At 40.9% G+C, this 26,235-nt stretch overlaps 2 protein-coding genes across 2 annotated transcripts; both read left to right on the top strand.

The window, feature by feature from the left end:
* Window positions 1-4,324: 4,324 nt before the first annotated feature.
* On the top strand, window positions 4,325-4,993 carry LOC128069596 (ferritin heavy chain-like). Its single transcript, XM_052662729.1, has one exon. The coding sequence runs from the start codon at window positions 4,325-4,327 to the stop codon at window positions 4,991-4,993; it is 669 nt and encodes a 222-aa protein (XP_052518689.1).
* A 507-nt stretch (window positions 4,994-5,500) lies between these two features.
* On the top strand, window positions 5,501-26,016 carry LOC128069595 (ferritin heavy chain-like). The gene is made up of 2 exons (XM_052662727.1): window positions 5,501-5,657; window positions 25,394-26,016. The coding sequence occupies exons 1-2, from the start codon at window positions 5,501-5,503 to the stop codon at window positions 26,014-26,016; spliced, it is 780 nt and encodes a 259-aa protein (XP_052518687.1).
* The last annotated feature ends 219 nt before the right edge of the window (window positions 26,017-26,235 follow it).

Raw genomic sequence — 26,235 nt, 5'->3', positions numbered from 1 at the left:
GAGCACTGCAATATGTAAGATAAATGCTAACAAGTATGAAAGGGGAAATTAACAATAACACAATAATAGTGGGAGACTTTAATACTCCACTCACACCTATGGATAGATCAACTAAACAGAAAATTAACAAGGAAACACAAACTTTAAGTGATACAATAGACCAGAATTGATATCTGTAGGACATTTCACCCCAATACAATGAATTTCACCTTTTTCCCAAGCGCACACGGAACCTTCTCCAGGATAGATCTCATCCTGGGCAATAAATATAGTTTTGGTAAATTCAAAAAAAATTGAAATCATTCCAAGCATCTTTTCTGACCACAATGCAGTAAGATTAGATCTCAATTACAGGAGAAAAACTATTAAAAATTCCAACAAATGGAGGCTGAAAAACACGCTGCTGAATAACCAACAAATCATAAAAGAAATCAAAAAAGAAATAAAAATATGCATAGAAACGAATGAAAATGAAAACACAACAACCCAAAACCTGTGGGACACTGTAAAAGCAGTGCTCAGGGGAAGGTTCATAGCAATACAGGCATACCTTTAGAAACAAGAAAAAAGTCAAATAAATAACCTAACTCTACACCTAAAGCAACTAGAAAAGGAAAAAATGAAGAACCCCAGGGTTACTAGAAGGAAAGAAATCTTAAAAATTAGGGCAGAAATAAATGCAAAAAAAAAAAAAAAAGAAACCATAGCAAAAATCAACAAGGCCAAAAGCTGGTTCTTTGAGAGGATAAATAAAATTGACACACCATTAATCAGACTCATCAAGGAAAAAAAGGGAGAAAAATCAAATCAATAAAATTAGAAATGAAAATGGAGAGATCACAACAGACAACACAGAAATACAAAGGATCATAAGAGACTACTATCAGCAATTATATGCCAATAAAATGGACAACTTGGAAGAAATGGGCAAATTCTTAGGAAAGTACAACTTTCCAAAACTGAACCAGGAAGAAATAAAAAATCTGAACAGACCCATCACAAGCACAAAAATTGAAACTGTAATCAGAAAGCTTCCAGCAAACAAAAGCCTAGGTCCAGATGGCTTCACAGCTGAATTCTACCAAAAATTAAAGAGCTAACACCTATCCTATTCAAACTCTTCCATAAAATTGCAGAGGAAGGTCAACTTCCAAACTCATTCTATGAGGCCACCATCACCGTAATACCAAAACCTGACAAAGATGCCACAGAAAAAGGAAACTACAGGCCAATATCACTGATGAACACAGATGCAAAAATCCTTAACAAAATTCTAGCAATCAGAATCTACCAACACATTAAAAAGATCATACATCATGACCAAGTGGGCCTTATCCCAGGGATGCAAGGATTCTTCAATATCCACAGACGAATCAATGTGAGTGAGTGAATGAGGGAAGCCGCTCAGTCGTGTCCAACTCTTTGCGACCCCATGGACTGCACCCTACCAGGCCCCTCATCTATGGGATTCTCCAGGCAAGAATACTGGAGTGGGTTGCCATTTTCTTCTCCAGGGGAGCTTCCCGAACTAGGGAACGAACCAAGGTCTCCCATATTGCAGGCAGATGCTTTAACCTCTGAGCCACCAAGGAAGCCTGAATCAATGTAATACACAATTAACAAATTGAAAAATAAAAGCCATATGATTATCTCAATAGATGCGGTGAAAGCCTTGGACAAAATTCAACATCCATTTATGATAAAAACCCTCCAGAAAGCAGGAATAAAAGGAACATACCTCAACATAATAAAAGCTATATATGACAAACCCACAGCAAACATTATCCTCAATGATGAAAAATTGAAAGCATTTCCCCTAAAGTCAGGACCAAGACAAGGGTGCCCACTCTCACCACTACTATTCAACATAGTTTTCGAAGTTTTGGCCACAGCAATCAGAGCAGAAAAAGAAATAAAAGGAATCCAGATTGGAAAAGAAGAAGTAAAGCTCTCACTGTTTGCAGAGGACATGATCCTCTACATAGAAAACCCTAAAGACTCCACCAGAAAATTCCTAGAGCGAACAAATGAATATAGTAAATTTGCAGGATATAAAATCAACACACAGAAATCCCTTGTATTCCTATACACTAACAATGAGAAAACAGAAAGAGAAATAAAGGAAACAATTCCATTCACCATTGCAACGAAAAGAATAAAATACTTAAGGGATATATCTACCTAAAAACAAAAGACCTATATATAGAAAACTATAAAACACTGGTGAAAGAAATCAAAGAGGACGCTAATAGATGGAGAAATATACCGTGTTCATGGATCGGAAGAAACAATACAGTGAAAATGAGTATACTACCCAAAGCAATCTATAGATTCAATGCAATCCCTATCAAGCTACCAATGGTATTTTTCACCGAGCTAGAACAAATAATTTCACAAATTGTATGGAAATCCAAAAAACCTCAAATAGCCAAAGCAATCTTGAGAAAGAAGAATGGAACTGGAGGAGTCAACCTGCCTGACTTCAGGCTCTACTACAAAGCCACAGTCATCAAGACAATATGATACTGGCACAAAGACAGAAATATAGATCAATGGAACAAAATAGAAAGCCCAGAGATAAGTCCACGCACCTATGGACACCTTATCTTTTTGACAAAGGAGGCAAGAATATACAATGGAGAAAAGACCATCTCTTTAACAAGTGGTGCTGGGAAAACTGGTCAACCACTTGTAAAAGAATGAAACTAGAACACTTTCTAACACCATACACGAAAATAAACTCAAAATGGATTAAAGGTCTAAACGTAAGACCAGAAACTATAAAACTCCTAGAGGAGAACATAGGCAAAACACTCTCCAACATAAATCACAGCAGGATCCTCTATGACCCACCTCCCAGAATATTGGAAATAAAAGCAAAAATAAACAAATGGGACCTAATTAAAATTAAAAGGTTCTGCACAACAAAGGAAACTATAAGCAAGGTGAAAAGACACCCTTCAGAATGGGAGAAAATAATAGCAAATGAAGCAACTGACAAAGAATTAGTCTCAAAAGTATACAAGCAACTCCTGCAGCTCAATTCCAGAAAAATAAACGACCCAATCAAAAAATGGGCCAAAGAACTAAACAGACATTTCTCCAAAGAAGACATACAGATGGCTAGCAAACACATGAAAAGATGGTCAACATCACTCGTTATCAGCGAAATGCAAATCAAAACCACAATGAGGTACCATTTCACACCAGTCAGAATGGCTGCTATCCAAAAGTCTACAAGCAATAAATGCTGGAGAGGGTGTGGAGAAAAGGGAACCCTCTTACACTGTTGGGTGGGAATGCAAACTAGTACAGCCACTATGGAGAACAGTGTGGAGATTCCTTAAAAAACTGGAAATAGAACTGCCTTATGACCCAGCAATCCCACTGCTGGGCATACACACCAAGGAAACCAGAATCGAAAGACACACGTGTACCCCAGTGTTCATCGTAGAACCGTTTACAGTAGCAACCTAGATGTCCATCAACAGACGAACAGATAAGAAAGCCGTGGTACATATACACAATGGAGTATAACTCTGTCATTAAAAAGAATACATTTGAATCAGTTCTAATGAGGTGGATGAAACTGGAGCCTATTATACAGAGTGAAGTAGGCCAGAAAGAAAAACACCAATACAGTATACTAATGCATATATATGGCATGTAGAAAGATGGCAATGGTAACCCTGTGTGCGAGACAGCAAGAGAGACACAGATGTATAGAACAGTCTTTTGGACTCTGTGGGAGAGGGTGAGGGTGGGATGATTTGGGAGAATGGCACTGAAACATGTATATTATCATAGGTGAAACAGATTGCCAGTCCAGGTTGGAAGCATGATACAGGATGCTCAGGGCTGGTGCACTGGGATTACCCAGATGGAGGGTATAGGGAGAGAGGTGGGAGGGGGATTGAGGATGGGGAACAGGAGTACACTCGTGGCAGATTCATGTCGATGTATGGCAAAACCAATACAGTACTGTAAAGCAACTAGCCTCCAATTAAAATAAACTTGTATTAGAAATAAATAAATGAATAAAATAAAAACTTTGTGGATGTGAATTACTCAGCTCAAAGCGGCTCTGCCTCATCCTGACTTTGATAAACAGTGGTCTCGCCCTGCCCACACCTTGGCTTTGATAGACAGTGGTCTCGCCCTGCCCACAGATCCCACCCACACACGTGACCTCTTCCTTAACCAATCACAAGCCCAGGCACTGACCCCGCCCAACAGACCCTATTATCTGTCCATTCCAGAGCCCACACCTAGAACGCCTGCCGTTTAACCCACAGCCCGCGTCCGGCTGCCCACATCGTCCGCCATGGGAAAGTTCCGGGCACACCGCTGGCGCCCGCGCCCCTGCCCCCGCCCCCGCCGATTCCTGCCCCACAGACGCCTGGTCCCAGCCGCCATTCCCTGGGATGGGGAGTGGCCCGCCATGCTGCCCACATCGCCCTCACAAGTGCGTCAGAACTACCGCCCCGAGTGTGAGGCTGCGCTCAACAGCCTCACCACCCTCGAGTTCCACGCCTCCTTCCAGTGCCTGGCCGTGGCCTTCTACCTCGACCATGATGACATGGCCTTGAAGCGTTTCTCCCGCTTCTTCCTGCTCCGCTCCCTCGAGCACAGCAAGACAGCCCAGAGCCTGATGTTCCTGCAGGTCCAGCGTGGGGGCCGCATCTGCTTCGTCGACATCAGAAAGCCTGAGACCCAACAGTGGGAGAGCGCACTCCAGGCCATCCAAGACACCCTGCACCTGGAGAAGAGCGTCAACCAGAGCCTGCTCGACCTGCACCAGCTGGCCACCAACAGCAGTGACGCCCACCTGTGCCACTTCCTGGGGACCGGCTCCCTGGACCAGCAGGTCGAGTCCATGAAGGAGCTGGGGAACCAACTCGGCAACCTGAGCAACGTGGGGTTCCCGGAATGTGCCCTGGCAGAGTACTTCTTTGACAAGCTCAGCCTGGGTGACGGCGACAAGAAGGACTGAGCCTGGACTGGACTTTCCCCCGAGTCCTGCCATGCAGACTGCAGTATTGCCCTTGCAGAATAAGTTCATTTAAGTTTTCCTTCTTTCAGTGTTGCCAGTTCTTCCAATAAATCGCTTCCTAAAGAAATAAAGGTCCCTTGTTGATTCATGCGTGCAAACCCTTAACCTTTCAGGTTTTAAAACAGGTATCCAGGAGTCGCTTGAGCTACAAATGCCCTGTCCACAGGCCGCTCAAGATCTGCACAGAGGGAGGGAAGAAGGCGACCCATGGGACCCTGAACAATACAAAATGTACCTTCCCCTAATAAACAATGTAGTATATGGGGTGGGCGTGGGTCAGGTGAGGCCCTGGTGAATGTGGGTGCCTGTGAGTAGACGAGACATAAAAATATGGCCTGAACATCATGACTGGGGTTGATGTGCAGAAATAGTGAAGGGAAAGGGATTGGGAGGGGAATGAAATCAAGGGGTCTTCATTTTGTTTGAAGCAGACATCTGGGTAGCAAGATGGGGGCCCTGCATGCTGACATAGCAGAGTCCCTCACTGACAAGCTCACCCTGGGCTTCAGTGACGATCTAAGTGCAGCAGGGCTGGCTTTCCTAGAGACACACTTCCTGTGGTCACCACTGTTGAGCATGGATGCTGCCCTTACAAAACATCCATGTGTGATTTTTTTACTTGAACTGTACCACCCTGCAATAAAGTAGCATGATACCACTCAAAATTTACCTCAATGGAAGGGCTGAAAAATATGATATAAAAAATGTCTGATTCATTGATATGGCAGGAAACATTCCTTTCTCAACATAGTCATATACATTACATAGAGTATGTCAAATACCTAGGAATAATTATGAAATAGCATTGCTGATCATCATACTTTAAGTATGACCATCTCAAGAAAAATAAAGAACTGACTTCTTCACAGTACTTTTTTCACAAAGCACAGACTGTTAGGAATCACTCTTATAAACCTCTAGTGTACCTGGGCTGGAAATATGAAATTTTTAAAAACCAGTCTTCCCAGGTTATATTTATGACTGGAGCAGGATTGCAAGATGCCTCTTAATATTACAAAGGGGACCAACAAGTAGTTTTTTTTTTCAACTTCTAACATAGTAAACCTAAGACTTGAGAAAGCACTTCAGTACCTCCATATTTGCTGGTATGTAATTCTGCAGTTTTATTTTTCCAGTCAGATGGGGAAAGCATGGCTCATGAACTTTTGTTGACTGAAGTGCACTGTTCCTCAGAGCTATAGCTCACATAACTGCCAATTTACATGAAATGGTCCCTTGGCGACATTCACTCCTACAATGCAAGACACTTTGAGAGCAAAGTTCTCATCTTTGAAACTGCTTTGCCTTTCCAGTTATAAATACAAAACTATTCAAAGCACATTTAAAGGTAGTGTGGTATTATTTGATTTAACAAAGAGTTCTGTTATATAGATGCACACTGAAATATTTATGCATAAAATATCTTAGCATTTCTTCAAAATAATAATGGGTGAGGAAATAACGCCAGGAGTCAGTAACTGTTGAAGGTGGGAGATGGTATAACTGAGCAGAACACAGTGGGTCCTTTCTAGGAGAGACCCCTGCCCCATATCCTCTGCCTTAGCTCCTCTCTGAAGTACCTAAATAATAATACCTTTATGTATATTTCCTGAGTTGTTTTACAGATGTTAAAACCATCACCAGAGAATTCTCTGGCAGGCCAGTGGTCAGGACTTGGGGCTTTTATTGCCAGGGTCCCAGGTCCAAGCCCTGGTCACCTGGTCGGAGAACTAAGATCCCTCAAGCCACATGGCACGGTCAAAATAATGTTTTTTGTAAAATTTAACACCACCAAATGGAAGAAATTTAACTACTTGATGATCTGAGCATGTACCTCCCTTCAGACTTACTGGTGCCTAAGGATTGATAATGTTGACCCCTGTGACATCGCCCTGGTACCTTACCATCAGTCAATCAAAGAACTATGCACAAGCTGATCACATACCCTGAGATGCCCCTTCCTCAACTTGCCTTTCAAAATGCTTTTGAAACCTATCAGGAAGTTTGGGTGTTTTGAGCATTAGCTATCCTGAATTCCTTGCTTGGTTCCCTGCAGTAAATGCTGCATTTCTTTGCACCAAAACGCAGAGTCAATAGATTAGCTTTACCGAATGAGGGCGAGTGGGCCCAAGTTTGGATTGGTAACAATGGGAATATGGGAATTTATTGTAATACTCTGTCTACTTTTGTATACATTTGAAACTGACCACAATCTAGAGATAACTCATACCTTCCAAAGCACACGAGCCTAGTTTGGTTACAAAGTATTGCAAAAACAGTATTTTAATGGTTTAATGTGAAATTTACAGCACTGTTTTAAGGTAAATCTTGTTGATAATAATAACCAAAGTAACTTGAATAAAATCTAGTTAGTTCTCCTTCACATTCATATATCTCATAAGAGATAAGATTCCAGTATTTATACCATTTTTATAATATATTCTAGAACCTTCCATGGTAACATTTTTTAGTATTTATATACCAATATTCTTGGATAACTTGAGAAAATATTTTTCACTCCTGACAAAACCAATGCATAAATCTTTCACTGCATGCGAAGAGATGAAGAAAATAGGACAACATGTAGTTTTGTTTTTATGTATAAGAAACATATGGTTATGCTTTTTTTGAAATTGTTGATTGACAATGTGAAAAATTTATATTTAACTTCCAAAATTAACTTTACTCAAAAATATTCCCTTTGGCAATTAAGATTTCAAAAGCAGATGAAAGGCAATGATTTGATGTCCCATTTACAAAATGTAGCTTTACAAGTTATTACATTGAAGAACTAATCTAATGTGTAGGTCATGGCCACTTGAACTATTTCCCAGTTTGACAAAGCAACAAGTTTATTCAGCACCCCTGATTAAAAGGATTAGCATCGATTTTGGAAACATTGAAATATGATTTGAAGCTTGTTTCCTAAGATGGAGGAGTCTACAAAATGTGTTGTTTCTGAACTGTAAACATGATTAAGGGATCCAAATGATAACATGTGAATCATGACTTCAGACCCTAAACAGTTTTTCTCCCATGTAAGTATCTCTTCTCTCCTCAGAGACAGTATTAGTACTCAGGGCCCTCAACCACCAGCGCCACCATCTCCTCCATCTGTTCCTCTCCCCCGGCAGACGCACTCATGCGACATTTCCCCACATAATCCCAGACCAGAAGTTAGGATTCTACAGCACAGTTTGATGGTGATGACTGAAGAGAGCGGGGGCAGTTGATACCAAGGCTTTGGTATATGATCCCTTAGTGTGGCTCACTTCCAGCACTCTGGGCCCACAGATTTACAGCTACTTTCACACAAGCCCTTTATTATCTCAGTCTTTACATACTGTTCACAGTCTTTTGTATGTTTTTAAAACAGTGTATATTATTAATCACTTTCATCAGAACACAGCAATGTAACATATGAAATACCACCCACTGTCCAATCAGTATTTCAGATGACATTAATAGAACCAAATTGATTCTTATCCTATTTGGTACTTTTCTCTCTTTGCTGACTTTAAAAGCTAAAGATCATGCCAGAAACCCCCTCTTAATTGTCTTGCAAACTCTTATATTCCATGAGTTCATCTAATACTTTATTAACCTCATCAATATGTTGAGGCTATACACCCTATTGGTGAAACATGTCCTTCACCTCCAGTCTCTACTTTGTAACGTATGCACCGGTGTCTTTAATTTGACCTAAACTACTTTTTCAACCTCCAAAGAGTGACTGTTCATCCTGGAGTTTTAAAAGACAAATTTACATTAATTTTCTCTATATACATTCAGATTTTATATGCTTCAATCTCACATTCTTGTTAGTATCTGCTTTTGAAGACTGAAGAGTTCTTTCTTAAAAAATTTCCCTCAGTAAAATTCTCCAGCCCTCAACTGTATAAACTGCTATCACTGAAAATGTTTCCAGCACTGCTAATGTTCCACCTGTACTCTGTAGCCAGAGCTGAACAAGGAAATCTGCATGTTAAAAAAAGATCAGTTTGGATTTCTGCTGGGTGCCATGACATTTGACAACTTATACCGGGAGACAGTTTCTGCTTTTCTCAGACTACCCCCAAAACCAGAGCATATGATTGCATTCATTGGTTGGTTGTTAAATCATTCATTTTGTAAAAATAATAATTATCTAATAATTACTGTCTGCCATGCCTGGTTGGGGTATTGTTGGTACAATGGTGACTGTGCCCTCATGGCAATCACAATATGCATAGTCTTTCTCTTCCTAAAAGGAAATTTAATTTGGCTAACACTGAAAAACATGTAAATCCAGTTTGAACATCTGGGAGCTCATGGTTCATGAACTGCTGAAGCCTGGCTTGGAGAATTTTGAGGATTACTTTGCTACAGTGTGAGATGAGTAAAATTGTGTGGTAGTTTGAACATTCTTTGGCATTGCCTCTCTTTGGGATTGGAATGAAAACTGACCTTTTCCAGTCCTGTGGCCACTGCTGAGTTTTCCAAATTTGCTGGCCTATTGAGTGCAGCACTTTCTCAGCATCATCTTTTAGGATTTGAAAGAGCTCAGCTGGAATTCCATCACCTCCACTAGCTTTGTTCATAGTGATGCTTCCTAAGGCCCACTGGACTTCGCATTCCAGGACGACTGGCTCTAGGTGAGTGATCACACCATTGTGGTTATCTGGGTCATGAAGATCTTTTTTGTATAGTTCTTCTGTGTATTCTTGCCACCTCTTCTTAATATCTTCTGCTTCTGTTAGGTCCATACCAATTCGTTTCTGTCCTTTACTGTGCCCATCTTTGCATGAAATGTTTCCTTGGTATCTCTAATTTTCTTGAAGAGAGCTCTAGTCTTCCTCATTCTGTTGTTTTCCTATATTTCCTTGCATTGATCACTGAGGAAGGCTTTGTTATCTCCCCTTGCTATTCTCTGGAACTCTGCATTCAGATGGGTATATCTTTCCTTTTCTCCTTTGCCTGTAGCGTCTCTTCTTTTCTCAGCTATTTGTAAGGCCTCCTCAGAAAGCCATTTTGCCTTTTTGCATTTCTTTTTCTTGGGGATGGTCTTGATCCCTGCCTCCTGTCCAATGTCACGAACCTCCATCCATAGTTCTTCAGGCACTCTATCAGATCTAATCCCTTGAATCTATTTCTCACTTCTATTATAAAATCATAAGGGATTTGACTTAGGTCATACCTGGATGGTCTAGTGGTTTTCCCTCCTTTTGTCAACTGAAGTCTGAATTTTGCAATAAGCAGTCATGATCTGAGCCACAGTCAGCTCCTGGTCTTGTTTTTTTCTGACTGTATAGAGCTTCTCCATCTTTGGCTGCAAAGAATATAATCAATCAGATTTCACTACTGACCATCTGGTGATGTCCATGTGTAGAGTCTCCCCTCGTGTTGTTGGAAGAGGATGATTGCTAAGACAAGTGTGTTCTCTTGGCAAAATTCCATTAGCCTTTGCCCTGCTTCATTTTGTACTCCAAGGCCAAATTTGCCTGTTACTCCAGGTAGCTCTTGACTTCCTCCTTTTGCATTCCAGTCCCCTGTAATGAAAAGGACATCTTTTTTGGGTGTTTGTTTGAGAAGGTCTTGTAGGTCTTCACAGAACAGTTCAACTTCAGCTACTTCACCATCACTGGTCGTGACACAGACTTGGATTACTGTGATATTGAATGGTTTGCCTTGGAAACAAACAGAGATCATTCTGTCATTTTTGAGATTGCACCCAAGAACTGCATGTTGGACTCTCCTGTTGACTCTGAGGGCTACTCCATTTCTTCTAAAGGATTCTTGCCCACAGTACTAGATGTAATGGTCATCTGAATTAAATTCACCCATTCCAGTCCATTTTAGGCGATGTTCACTCTTGCCATCTCCTGTTTGACCACTTCCAATTTACCTTGATTCATGGATCTAACATTCCAGGTTCCTTTGCAATACTGTTCTTTCCAGCATCAGAGTTTACTTCCATCACCAGTCACATCCACAACTGAGTGGTGTTCTTGCTTTGGCTCTGCCTCTTCATTCTTTCTGGAGTTATTTCTCCACTCTTCTCCAGTAACATATTGGGCACCTACCTACCGAACTGGGGAGTTCATCTTTCAGTGTCCTGTCTTTTTGCCTTTTCATTCCTTTCATGGGGTTCTCAAGGCAAGAATACTGAAGTGATTTGCCATCCCCTTCTCCAGTGGACCACATTTTGTCAGAACTCTCCGCCATGACCCGTCCGTCTTGGGTGGCTCTACACGGCATGGCTCAGAGTTTCATTGAGTTAGATAAGGTCAGGGTCCGTGTGATCAGTTTGATTAGTTTCCTGTGACTGTGGTTTTCAGTCTGTCTGCCCTCTGATGGATAAGGTAAGAGGCTTCTGTAAGCTTCCTGATGGAATAGTGTGACTGGGGGAAACTGGGTCTTGCTCTGATGGGCGGGGCCATGCTCAGTACATCTTTAATCCAATTTTCTGTTGATGGGCGGGGCTGTGTTCCCTCCCTGTTGTTTGACCTGAGACCAAACTATGGTGGAGGTAATGAAGATAATGGCAACCTCCTTCAAAAGGTCCCCTGCACTGCTGCACTCATATATTACATCTTCTTTACGCCTTCATCTGTTGATGGGCACTTGAGTTGCTTTGGTATCTTGGCTATCATAAGTAATGCTACTATGAACAATGGGGTGCATATATCTCTTCAAAGTGGTGTTTTTATTTTTCTTTCCCCGATATACACTGAAAAGTGGAATTGCTAGGTCATATGGTAGCTCTATTTTTAGTTCTCTGAGAAACCTCCATACTGTTTTCCAGAGTGGCTTCACCAATTTCCATTGCAACCAACAGTGTAAAAAAGGGGTCTCTTTCCTCCACATCCTCTCCAACATTTATTATTTGTGTTCTTTTTGATGTCAGGCTTGAGGTGATATCTCATTGTGGTTTTGCTCTGCATCTCCCTGATGATTAATGATGTTGAGCATCTTTTTCTGTACCTGTCAGCCATCTCCACCATATGCTACTTTATAAAAGAAACTTATCGTACCTCCTCTGTAAGGAACCAAAGCCAAATAACTGGCACCTAGGAAATACTTTTTTCTTTGCATGTAGAATACAGGGTCATGCTGCTCCTTGAACTTACTGGTTTTCATGGTAACTGAGTCTTAAGACACTACATAAAGGTAAACTTATCCTCTTCAACAGATTTGCATTCAAGCACTTGCTGAAGTGAATTGGGACAAGAAAAGTGATTTTAACAGGTATCGATTTGCAATGGCTCACAGCCACTGTAACTGACAGTAACCAAATTCTGGCTGCTATCATTCCATACAGGGGAACCACATTTGTAAAATACCTAGGTATGAAACTCTGCCTAAGGCAACTCCCTACGCAAATTTTGCTGCAGTAAAGCTGTCTAACAAGCAACCTCAAAATCACATTGCAGGTCTGCAGAATGACATTTGCAGGAGTCAGCTTCTACCTGCTAGGCTTGGCTATAGGTTGAGTTTGGTTGAGCTAGATTCCCTTCTGTTCTACATGTCTCATTTCTCTGCAACCTGCCTAGGACATGTTCTTCAAATGGTGGATGGAAGAAACATAAGAGGCCATGCCCAACCATGCAAGCACACTTACATCTTTTGGTCAAACTTAACAAACCTTAGGTCTTCTCATATATCATTGACCAAAACAATTGGCTTGGAACACCCCAAGTCAGGGAAGAGAGGAGTATTTACCACCATCAATGAAGCCATGATTAGGACAGGGAGGGAAGAAAGAATTTTGAGTCAATAATGCAATCTACCACAAGGAAAGGGAATTCTCGGAGTGGCAGGGAGAAGGTGAATGGCAAGAGTCCAATCTCAGTCCATCTTGGGTCTCCAAACAGGTGGCAGGCTAGACTGACATGGTTTGGATGACTGTAATGACTGACAGCAACATCAGCAAATTACTCAGACTGGGCAACTGTGCAATAAACACAGATGACAATTCAGACTTTAAAAACCAACGACAGCTTAAAGAAAAATCTGGTGACATCTTTTGTTCATGCCACAAATCTAGTCTGAATAAATCAAGTGATCGCAAAAAGCAAGCATTTGAAAATGTAGATGTTGTTAGGCTTCCATCTGGTGGCCAACAAGAGCATCTGCTCAAGATGGATGCTGAATAAAGCATGTTAAAGGCAGACCAAAAGTGAAAACAAACAAAAATGCCCTATACATTTAGTATGGGTGAGGCTGAAAAGTCAAATTCAATGGGTGTTAAAAGACAGAGTATTTATAGGCCAGGAACTTGTTTCTCAAGGATTTCTTTCTTCTGTAGTATACCTAGAACAGTTTCACACACAGAAATTAACAAGTAATTATTGATGGATTCAATAATAGGGCTTAGTATTTGCCAGGGGCTGGAGGGAAGGGGATTGGGAAGGGTCTGCTAATGGGTATGAATGGGTACATGGCTTCCCTGGTGGCTCAGATGGTAAAGCATCTGTGTGCAATGTGGGGGACCCGGGTTCGACCCCTGGGTTGGGAGGATCCCCTGGAGAAGGGAAATGGCAGCCCACTCCACTACTCTTGCCTGGAAAATCCCATGGGCAGAGGAGCCTGGTAGGCTACAGCCCATGGTGTTGTGAAGAGTCTGACACGACTGAGCGACTTCACTTCACTTCATTTCATTGATGGATTCAATTTTACCCGTTTCCTTTTCCCATAAGGAGTATTCAATCCTTTTTTTTTCTTCTGAATGTTTTATTCATCTTATTCTACTGCTGGGTGGTAGAAAAGAAGCCATCATTAACGTGAAAATTTGCTACCTTCAATATTGCCAAGTGATGAAAGTAGTAACATTTCATGACAAATGAGCTGCACAGCCTACTCTGAATTTCATCTCTGTTGCAGTCTGATCTTTGGCTGACACCGCTCCTTTTAAAAAAAAAATAACAGCTTTATCAAGATATGATTGCATACCATACGGTTCCAAGTATACCACTCAATGTTTTTTAGTACATTCAAAGAGTAATGCAACAATCACACGACTACATCATTTCAAGGCATTTTCATTATCCCCCAGAGAAGCCATGTACCCATTCATACCCATTAGGAGTCACTCCCCATTCCCCTTCCCTCCAGCCCCTGGCAAATACTAATCTACATTTTTTTCTCTATAGGTTTGTCCATTCTAGACATTTCACATAAACGGAACTGTGCCATATGCAGCCTTTTGATACAGATTAAAATAAAAATTTTAAAACATATCAAGGAAAATCTAGAAAGGTGATGTATCATGCTTCAAGGTCAATCTTAGCATGTAGGTTGGATTTCCATCTTTTTCCCTAGGGGCAGAAAGTTAGATAACTGACAAGAAGGATATATGATTCTGAATTGGCTCTTTGTGTCCAGTCACTTGATTCCAGGCACAAAGGTCATTCAAAGGACCAAGCCTTAGGTAGTCACCTCAATGTACCTCAGCCCAGAACGGGGGAGCCTGGTAGGCTGCAGTCCATGGGGTCGCGAACAGCCGGACAGGACTGAGTGACTTCACTTTCACTTTTCACTTTCATGCACTGGAGAAGGAAATGGCAACCCACTCCAGTGTTCTTGCCTGGAGAATCCCAGGGATGGGGGAGCCTGGTGGGCTGCCTTCTATGGGGTCGCACAGAGTTGGACATGACTGAAGTGACTTAGCAGCAGAGCCTAAAAGGAACTCTCAGTCTGTCCCAGGTCTTTGTTTCAGTATCTTTCATCATCACACAGTAGAAAGACTTCTCACTTAGACGTCTATTCCAAATGGCCAGTTCAACCACAGACCCTAAAGTTGACCCACTGGTCTCTCCCTGGGGCCAGCCCCCAATAATGGCAGCCATGCTCCTCAACATCTTAGCTTTGTCCCAGGTTATAAGACACTGCTTGGCTTGCAACAAACTCTTCCCTCTGCTTGATTTAGATTTCTTTTGTTCCTCATTCTTTCCATTTCTTAAGGTTCGAAGTATGATAATTTCAGACTTCTTTTTGTTTTTTAATATAGGCGTTTGGTTCTTATACATTTCCATCTAAGCACTGATTTAGCCACATCTCACAAATGTTGATATGTTGGATTTTACTTACTGCCTGCCAAGTCACTCCAGTCACGTCTGACTCTTTGTGACCCTATGGACTGTAGCCCTCCAGGCTCCTCTGCCCATGGGTCCATTCCAAATAATTTTGATACACCCATTATTCTTTGACTTTTGGATTATTTAGAAGTATATTGTATTATTAGCTTTCAAATATTGGGGGATTTATCAAATATCTTACTGTTAATGATTTCTAGTTCAATCCCACTGTGGTCAGAGAACATATCTTGCATGATTTAAATCTGTTAAAATTTACAGAGACCTGTTGTGTGGCCCAGAATTTAGTCTGTCTCAGTAATTGCTCCATTACTCAAAAGTGACATGATTCTAAAGAATAAGTTTCTAAAGATTCCTCTCTTATGTGTCTATGATTTTTCTTCACATGCGTATTATTTCTTTTTCTTCCTCTTTCTTCTCCTTATTCTAGCAAGTAATACTCCACTGATTGACTACAGAGAGAAAACTATGTGGTTTTTAAGCCATGCACATGTATTAACTTTTTAAAAAACAAGCATTTTATTTTGAAATAGTAAAAAGTGATACTTGACTCATACTGGCAGGCTAGAAACAAAAACAATTCTCTAAATGAGAAAGGATATAGTTAGCAAACCAGAGATTTTGAGGCATGCCTGAAAGATAAAACCATGATATGCTTTCACAATTATAAAACCAGAGAATTAAAAGTAACTGCAGCAGACTACTGGGAGATCAAGATAGCAAAGGAGGAGGACGCTGAGCTTACCTCCCCTCATGAACAGATCAAAAATACATCTACACGTGGAGTAATTCATCACTGAAAACAAAATGGAGACTGACAGGAAGGCTCTTCTATTCTACAATGAAGACTGGAAGAAGGATACACATAGGAAGGAAGGGAGGGAGGGAGGGAGGGAGGAGAAGCAATAGGATTGGGACCTGTGCTCCCAGCAGGGAACACAGACGAGGGAGATCACATGTGCTTGGGATCTTCCCTGGGGAGTGAGTGGTTCAAACCACATACTGGGCACCCCAGACCTGGGGTCTGATCCGGGGAAGATGAGTCCCCTTGGCTGGCTTGAAGACCCATAGCACTGGCAAGGGTGCTGTGAGAAACCTAGACACCACTCATGTACACACCTGCTGGCTGTTAAAACAAGGCACAGTAAGAAGATTGAGACGGACTGGGACTCCATCCAGTTTCCTGCAACCACCCTAGGGCATACCCCAGTCTACTCCAAGTGCGTGCTCTGGCCCGTCTTGCTCCATCACACAGCTCCCCACTAAGGCAAAGGCTGCCATTGCTGAAGAGAGCGCACAGTTGTGGGGTATGGAGCTAGCTCAGACCCAGCACTACATCTAGATGGGGCAAGGGCAGCCAATGATGGCACTCTAGGGAGGCAGCAGGTCAGGAATATCTGGAACTCAGACTGGGTGCTGGGACGACCCAAGCACAAGCCCAGACCCACACACGGAACCCACTCTGGCCCCTCTTGCTCCAGCGCTGCTCCCTTCCAGGGTCAAAATGTTGATGCTGGGAGAAGGGAGAACATACATTTAGAGGAAACATAACCAGCTTAGACCCAACCCTCTAGGCTTCTGCTCCAGCACTTTGGGACTCAATCCCACCCCGAATAGAGTGGCATTTGCCACTCAGCATAGGAGAAGCCCCATCTCATACCTGGCTCTGACTCTAGCTCCTCCATCTCCAGCCCTACTGCCCACCAAGGTGATAGCTGCCAGGAAATCCTTGGCGAAGATGATTCTTGCTCACTTCAGATTCAGCTCTACCACCAAAGCTACTGGGCACACACAAATTGTATAAGGATGCTCCTACAAAAGGACACGCCTTCAAGAAGGGGATTGGTCACTGTTTTACCTAATTTCAGAGAGACAGACAAAGTTAAACAAAATGAGAAGATGAAGGAATTTATTCCACACACACACATGAGAAAAAACTCTGAAAAATGAAAAAAATACTGAAGCAGATAATCAATTGACCAGATAAAGAGTTCAAAGAATTAGTACTAAGAATGCTAAGTGAACTAGGGAAAAAATAGATGAATATAGCAAGAATTTTAACAAGAAACTAGAAGATATAAAAAAGAACCAGTCAGAGCTGAAGAATACAATAAGTTAAATGGAAAAAAAAAAAAAAAAAACAGTACGAGGGATTAACAGCAGACTAAGTGATACAGAGCATGCATAAGAGATCTGAAAGATTATGAAAACCACTCAATCAGAACAGCAAAAAAAAAAAAAAAAACCCAGTTCAAGAAATGAGAACTGAAGGGACGTCTAGGACAACATCAAATACTACTAACATTTGTATTATAGAAGTCATAAAGGAGTATAGTTAATAAGAAAAAAACAGAGGTCAAAAATAAATTTGATAGATTTATGGATGAAAACTTCCCAAACCTGAAGGAAATTGTTATCCAGGCATAGGAAGCAAAGAAGGTCCAAAATAAAAGGAAAGCAGAAAGATCTACACCAGAATGTATCATAATTAAAATGGCAAAAATTAAACAGAATTCTAAAGGCAACAAGAGAAAAACAGAATCATATACAAAGGAACACCCATAATGCTATCAGCTGACTGACAGCAGAAACTTTGCAAGCCAGAAGGTAGAGGCATGGTATTTTAAAGTGATTAAAGGGAAAACTCTATAACCGAAGATACCCTACCCAGCAAAATTATCATTCAGAACTGAAAAAGAGATAAGGAAGTTTGCAGAGCGGCAAAAACTAAGAGTCCATCAATAATAAATCAATCCTAAAGAAAATGGTAAAGAATCTCCTCTGCATAGAAAATCAAAGGCTACAACAAGAACCAAGAATGTACAGAAAAGGAAAAACCCCACTAGTAAAGGCAAATATATAGTAAAAGCTATGGAGTAACCACTTAAATAAGCTAGTATAGATATTAAAAGACAAAAAACTGAAAAATCGACTATAAATACAATAACAGTTAAGGCATCAATATGAAGATGTAAAGTATGACATCAAAAACACAACATGTGAAGGAAGGGAGCTAAAATAATGAAGACCTTTTACAATATGTTTGAATTTAAATGACTACCAGCTAAAAACAATTATAGTTATAAGTCACCATATCTGAATCCCAAGGTAACCACAAATCAAAACCCTACAGATTTACAAAAACTAGAGAGAAAGGAACACAACTGTGCTGCTAAAGAAAATCATCCAATCATCAGGGAAGAAATTAAAAGAAGAACAGAACAGAGGGTCACTACAGAAACAACCAGAAAACAAATAACAAACTGGTAATAAGTACCTACACATCAATGATCACTTTAAAGTTCAATGGACTTAATGATCCAATCTGCAGAAAAAAGGTGAATGACTGGATAGAAAAAAAAAAGAAAAAGACCATCTATATGCCACCTACAAGAGACTTATTTAAGAGCTAAAGACAAGCATAGGCTTAAAGTGAAAGGATGGGGAAAGATTTCTCATGCAAATGGAAATGACACAAAAGCAAGGGTGGCAATACTCATAGTAGACAAAACAGACTTTAAAACAAAGTCTATAACAAAAGACAAAGAAGAGCATCATATAATGATAAAGGGATCAATACCAGAAGAGGATATAACATTTGTTATCATATATGCATCTATTATAGGAACATCTAAATATATAAAGCAAATAGATCAGACCTAACAGGAGAAACAGACAATAATTCAATAATAGTAGGGAACATTAACACCTCACTTATATCAATGGACAGATCATCCAGACAGAAAATCAAACAAGGAAACAGTAGTCTTAAATGACACAATATACCAGTTGGACTTCATAGATATCTATAAGACATTCAGGATGCATATTCAAGTGTACATGGAATATTCTCCAGGTTGGATCACATACTAAGGCCAAAAAACCAGTCTCAACAAATTTAAGAGGATAGAAAGTATATCAAGCATTTTTTCAGACCACAATGGTATAAAACCAGAAGTTAATCACAGGAAGAAAAATGGGAAAACACTACAAAAACCAGTGGGTCAATGAAGAAATCAAAGAGGATATTAGAAAATACCTCAAGACAAATGGCAATGGAAACACAACTTTCCAAAATCTATGAGATAAGGGGACTTCTGTGGCAGTTCAGTGGTTAAGACTGCCCTTCCAATGCAGGAGGTATAGGTTCAAATCTGGTTGGGGAACTACTAGTAAGATCTCACATGCTGTATGGTATGGTCCCCTCTCCAAACCACCACCACCACCACCGCCAAAAAAAAAAAAAAAAAGAAAGAAAAAACATCCACAGAATAAACCCAAAACCTATGGGTCGCAACCACAGCAGTTCTAAGAGGGAACATTATAGTGATACAAGCATACCACAAGAGACAAAAACTTCAAACAACCTAACCTACCATCTATGGGAATTAGAAAAATAAGAACACAGTTAGTAGAAGGAAGGAAAATATAAACAGCAGAGAGAAAATAAGAGAGGCTCAAAAACCAATAGAAAAGATCAATGAAACCAAGAGCTTTTTTTTTTTTTTGAAAAGATAAAACCACAATATTGATTATTCCAATCCAAGAATGTGGTATACCTCTCTGTTTGTGTCATCTTTAATTTCTTTCATCAGTGTCTTATAGTTTTCTGCATACAGGTCTTTTGTAAACTCTCTTTAGGTAAACTTATTCCTAAGTATTTTATTATTTTTGTTGCAATGGTGAATGGGATTGTTTTCTTAATTTCACTTTCTGACTTTTCTTTGTTACTGTATAGGGGCGCAAAGGATTTCTGTGTATTAATTCTATACTCTGCCACTTTGCTATACTCAATGATTAGGGCTAGTAATTTTCTGGTGTCATCTTTAGAGTTTTCTATGAAAGAATCATGTTATATGCCAACAGTGAGAGTTTTACTTCTTCTTTTCCAATCTGGAGTCCTTTTATTTCTTTTTCTTCTCTGATTGCTATGGCTAGGACTTCCCAAACTGTGTTGAATAACAGTGGTGAGTGTGGGCACCCTTGTCTTAAATGACCATATTACACCAAGCAATCTGTAGATTCAGTGTGATCCTGATGAAACTACCAATGGTATTCTTCACAGAACTAGAACAAATAATTTCAAAATTTGTATGGAAACACAAAAGTCCCCAAACAGCCAAAGCAATCTGAAGAAGAATGGAGTTGGAGGAATCAACTTCCCTGACTTCAGATCATATCATAAAGCTAGAGGCATTAAGACACTATGGTACTGGCACAAAAACAGCAATAGGGACCAATGTGTTCCATTGGTCTACATTTGTATAGATAGAAAGCCCAGAGATAAATCCATGCACCTATGGGCACCTTCAACAAAGGAGGCAAAAATACACACCAGAGAAAAGACAGTCTCTTCAATAAATGGTGCTGGGAAAATTGGGCAGCTACATGGAAAAGAATGGAATTAGAGCTTTCCCTAACACCATACACACACACACACACACACACACACACACACACACACACACACACACACACACACACAAATAAAAACTTAAAATGGATTAAAGACCTAAATGTAAGACCAGAAACTGTAAAACTCTTAGAGGAAAACATAGGCAGAACACTCTGACATAAATCACAGCAAGATCTTCTATGACCTATCTCCTATAGTAAAGAAAATAAAAACAAAAATAAACAAGTGGGACCTAATTAAACTTAAAAGCTTTGGAACAATGAAGGAAACTAGAAGTAAGATAAAAAGACAACTCTCAGAATGGGAGAAAGTAATAGCAAATGAAATAACTGACAAAGGATTAATCTCCAAAATATACAAGCAGCTCATGCAGCTCAATACCAGAAAAACAAACAACCCAATCAAAAAGTGGGCAGACCTAAACAGACATTTCTCCAAAGAAGACATACGGATGGCTAATAAAGACAAGAAAAGATGCTCAACATCACTCCTTATTAGAGACATGCAAATAAAAACTACAACGAGGTATCACCTTACACTGGTCAGAATCACCATCGTCAAACAGTCTACAAACAATAAATGCTGGAGAAGGTGTGGAGAAAAGGGAACCCTCCTGCACTGCTGGTAGGAATGCAAATTGATACAGCCACTATGGAGAACAGTATGGAGATTCCTTCAAAACACAACAAAAAACTAGGATTAAGACTATCATATGACCCAGCAATCTCACCACTGGGCATATACTCTGAGGAAAGCATAACTGAAAAAGACACACGTACCCCAATGTTCATCGCAGCACTAGGTACAATAGCTAAGACATGGAAGCAACCTAGATCTCCATGGGCAGATGAATGGATAAAGAAACAGTGGTATATGTAAGCAATGGAATATTACTCAGCCATAAAAAAGAACACATCTGAATCAGTTCTAACGAGGTAGATGAACCTAGAGCCGATTGCACAAGCTGAAGCTAAGTTAAAAAGAGAAGACAAATATCATATATTAATGCATATATATGGAATCCAGAAAGATGGTACTGATGATCCTATTTGCAGGGCAGCAAAGGAGACACAGACATAAAGAACAGACTTAGGGTCACAGAGCGGGAGGGAGAGGGTGAGATGACCTGAGAAAGTAGTACTGAAACGTACATTACCATACATAAAATAGATAGCCAACGGGAATTTGCTGTATGATGCAGGGAACCCAAAGCCAGTGCTCTGTGACAACATAGGGGGTGGGGTGGGAGGTTTGAGAGGGAGGGGACATAGGTATACCTATGGCTGATTCATGTTGATGGATGGCGGAAGCTATCACAATATTGTAATTATCATCCAACTAAAAATTAAAAGGAAAAACATCTAAGATAAACAAACCCAAAAGCCTAAAGACAAAAAGAGAGAGGACCAAAGGAAACCAAATAAGAAATGAAAGAGGAGAAATTATAATTACTATCACAAAGGTACAAAAATCATAAAAGAATATTTCAAACAGTTATATGCCAACAAATTGGACAACCTAGGAAAAAATGGATAAATTTCTATAAATACAAAAATTTCCAAGACTGAATCTGGAAGAAACAAAAAATCTGAACAGACTGTTTACTAGCAGTAAAGTTCAATTAGTAATAAATGAACTATCAGAAAGGGAAAGCAAGAAAACAACCTCGTTTCAAATCACATCAAAAAATGTATAGGAATAAACTTAACCAAGGACGTGAAAGACTTATACTCTGAAAACTATAAAACACTCATGAAGGAAACTGAAGATGCTACAAAGAAGGGGAAAGCTATGGCACCTTCATGGATGAGAAGAATACTGTTAAAATGTCCATATTGTCCAAAGCAATCTACAGATTTAATGCAATGCCTCTCAAAATACCCATGACATTTTCCACAAAACTGAGAACAAATAATCCTAAAATTCATATGGAACCACACAGACAAAGCAATCTTAAGAAAAAAAAGAACAAAGCTGGAGCTATCATGCACTGTGATTTCAGACTATGCTACAAAGCGACAGTATCAAAACAGTAGCTAAAAAAGGCACACAACAGATGCATAGATCAGTGGAACAGAACAGAGTGCGCAGAAATAAAGCCATGTACATTACGGTCAACTAATCCACCACAAAGGAAAGCAAGAATATACAACAGAAAAAAGACAGTCTCTTCAATGAGTGGTGCTGGGAAAACCGGACAGCTACATGTAAAAGAATGAGATTAGAACATTTCCACACCATATACAAAAACAAATTAAAACTGGATTAAAGACCTACATGTTAGACCAGAAACCATAGAACTCCTAGAAGAAAGAACACTATTTGACATAAAAGGCAGCAGTATTTTGGACCTGTCTCCTAAGCAAAGGAAATAAAAGAAAAAATAAACAAATGGGACATAAGTAAATTTAAAACTTTTGCACGTCAAAGGAAGCCATCAACAAAACAAAAAGACAACCAACTGAATGGGAGAAAATATTTTCAAATGATATGAATGATAAGGGGTTAATATGAAAAATATGTAACCAGCTCCTACAACTCAATAAAAAAGAGAAAAAAGAACCCAAACAACCCAACTGAAAAATGGGCAGAACACATGAGTGGACATCTTTCCAGGGAGGACATACAGATGGCCAACAGGCACATGAAAAGATATTCAACATCACTAATTAGAGAAATGCAAATCAAAAACACTTGAGAAATCTCCTCATACCTGTCAGAATGGCTATCATCAAGAAGACCACAAATAGCAAGTGTTGGCAAGGATGTGAAGAAAAGAGAACCCTAGTACTCTCTTGGTGGGAATGTAAATTGGTGCAGCTACTGTAGAAAACAGTATGGAGAATTCTCAAAAAATGAAAAATAGGACTACCGTATGACCCAGCAATTCCACTCCTGGGCATATATCCAAAGAAAATAAAATAAAAAACACTAATTTGAAAACATGCGTGTAACCCAACGTTCATAGCAACATTATTTACAATAGCCCAAGTATCCATCAACAGATGAATGGACAAAGCTGTGGTGTACAGAATACTATAATGGAATACTATTCAGCCATAAAAAGACAAAATCTGCCACTTGCAACAACACGAACGGACCTGGAGGATATTATGCTTCATGAAATAAGTCAGACAGAGAAAGACATATACTGTATGCTATCACTTATATTTCGAATCTAAAAAATAGAGCAAATGAATGTAACAAAACAGAAATAGATTTACACATTTAGATGACAAACTAGTGCTTAACAGGTTCCACTCGTATGGGAAGGGGAGACAGAAAGGGAGAAGGGAGAAGGAGAAAGAAAGGAAGAGGTACAAGACAGAAGTAGGGGATTGAGAGAAACAAACTACTCTGCATAAAATAAATAAGCTACTAAGATATGTTATGTAGTCAGGGAATAGAACCAATTATTTTTACAGTAACTTTGAACAGAGTATAGTCTATAGAGATATTGAATCACTAAGTTGTACACCTGAAACTAACACAGTATAAATCAACCTTACTTCATAAAAAAAAAGAAAGAAAAATAATATGCCTGTAGTAGAAAGCTAAGCACATTCAAAGAAAGTTCAAGAACAGAGTTGATGAAATCCAAGCAGTGCAGAAGGTCCTGGTGGACTGTGAGGTTGAAGAGCACCTCTCTGAACAACAGTTCTGTTTGCCACACCCAAGCTCTGACCCTACCCCAATCCTCCTGACCTTGGACAAAGCCAAAGTGGCATTTGATCAGCTTAATCTCCCAAAACTACATTCCAAAGACAGTGAATTACTTGACCAGGAAAGGAACCCAAATTAGAGCAGCAGCAGCTGCTGCTGCTGCTGCTAAGTCGCTTCAGTCGTGTCCGACTCTGTGCGACCCCATAGACGGCAGCCCACCAGGCTTCCCGTCCCTGGGATTCTCCCGGCAAGAACACCGGAGCGGGCTGCCATTTCCTTCTCCAATGCATGAAAGTGAAAAGTGAAAGTGAAGTCGCTCCGTCGTGTCCGACTCCTAGCGACCCCATGGACTGCAGCCCACCAGGCTCCTCCGTCCATGGGATTTTCCAGGCAAGAGTACTGGAGTGGGGTGCCATTGTCTTCTCCGAGCAGACATGAGGCAAAACAGAGGGACACATCTATCTGAAGAGCGACCCACGTACGTTTTCTGATGTCAGAGAAATGCCATGCTTTTAGCATTTGGAAGGGTCCCTATACTACCTTAAAAGTTTTACGCCACATACACCCAAAGGAACTGACACACACCCCCTACCATACAAAGGAGATGCATGTTGATGAAATGGATGTCATAACTGTACATCAGATCCATGCTAATCATTTGATTCTGAGGCTAATCAAATGAATCCTTTACTCCCAAATATGGATGGACAAATGCTTGCCAGATATTTGAGGGAAATGAACGAGAGGATCATGATGAACAAACAGAACTATTTCGGGAGGAAAAAAACAAATGTAATACAGGAAAAGAAAAGAACATTACCAAAAAATGCAAATTCATGTCCTCTGAGGAAGCCGGTGGGTTTATAAAATGAGAATAGGGTGCTGTCAACGGGAGCAATTAGAGAACAAGAGAAAGTCCTTGAAAAACAAATATTACAGCAAAATTTAAAGTGTGATAGATGCCAGGTGCTCAGCTCAGTCTCTGCCCCACCCAGGCTCCGGTGGAACCTGGAACACTGGGCTCGAGCTCCGCCCACCAGCACGCCCCGTCTCCAACAGAAATGGAACTTCCGTCCCCCTCGTAAACCTGGTAACGGAACCCACTTCCGGTTCATCCCAGAGCTGCCGCCCTGATTTGAGCCGCCTGTCTCAGGCCACCTTCACAGTCCACCCTGGGTACTCTCCCAGGCTACCTGGGCCGGCGCCGTGGCTTCGCCGTCACTCTAGCCTTCTCACCTGGCACACCTGCGGTGCGAGTCAGGCTGCCCGCACCGCCCTCGCAGGTGCGCCAGGACTACCACCCAGAGTGTGAGGCCGCACTCAACAGCCACGCTGCCCTGGAGCTCCACGCCTCCTTCCAGTGCCTGGCAGTGGCCTTCTACCTCGACCGTGATGATGTGGGCTTAAAGCACTTCTCCCGCTTCTTCCTGCTCCACTCCCACGAGCACAGCAAGAGGGCTGAGAGCCTGATGTCCCTGCAGAACCGGCGTGGGGGCCGCGTCTCCTTCCATAACATCAGGAAGCCGGAGACCCAAGAGTGGGAGAGTGGTCTCAAAGCCATGCAAGATGCTCTGAACGTGGAGGAGCACATCAACCAGAGCCTGCTCGACCTGCACCAGCTGGCCACTGAAAAGCGCGACCCCCACCTGTGCCACTTCCTGGAGACCGGCTACCTGGACCAGCAGGTGGAGTTCATCAAGGAGCTGGCGGGCCATCTCAGCATCCTGAGGAAGACGGGGTCCGCGGAAGACGGCCTGGCAGAGTACCTCTTTGACAAGCTTACCCTGGGTGACGGTGACAAGAAAGACTGATACCTGGACTCTAAGTCCAAAAGTGGACTTTTCCCAGAGTCAGGGGTGACTGCACAAGGTCACTCTGTCTGCTATGCAGTCCCCAGTATTGCCCTTGCAGAAAAGTTCACTGAAGTTTTTCTTCTTTCAATTTTGCCGTTCCTTGCAATAAAGTGATTGGTTCCTAAAGAAATAAAGGTCTCTGGTTGATGTGTGTGTGCAAACTCCTAACTTCTCAAG

This window comes from Budorcas taxicolor, chromosome X, assembly GCF_023091745.1.
Source record: "Budorcas taxicolor isolate Tak-1 chromosome X, Takin1.1, whole genome shotgun sequence".
NCBI lineage: Eukaryota > Metazoa > Chordata > Mammalia > Artiodactyla > Bovidae > Budorcas > Budorcas taxicolor.
This window is presented reverse-complemented; position numbering and strand designations above follow the sequence as displayed.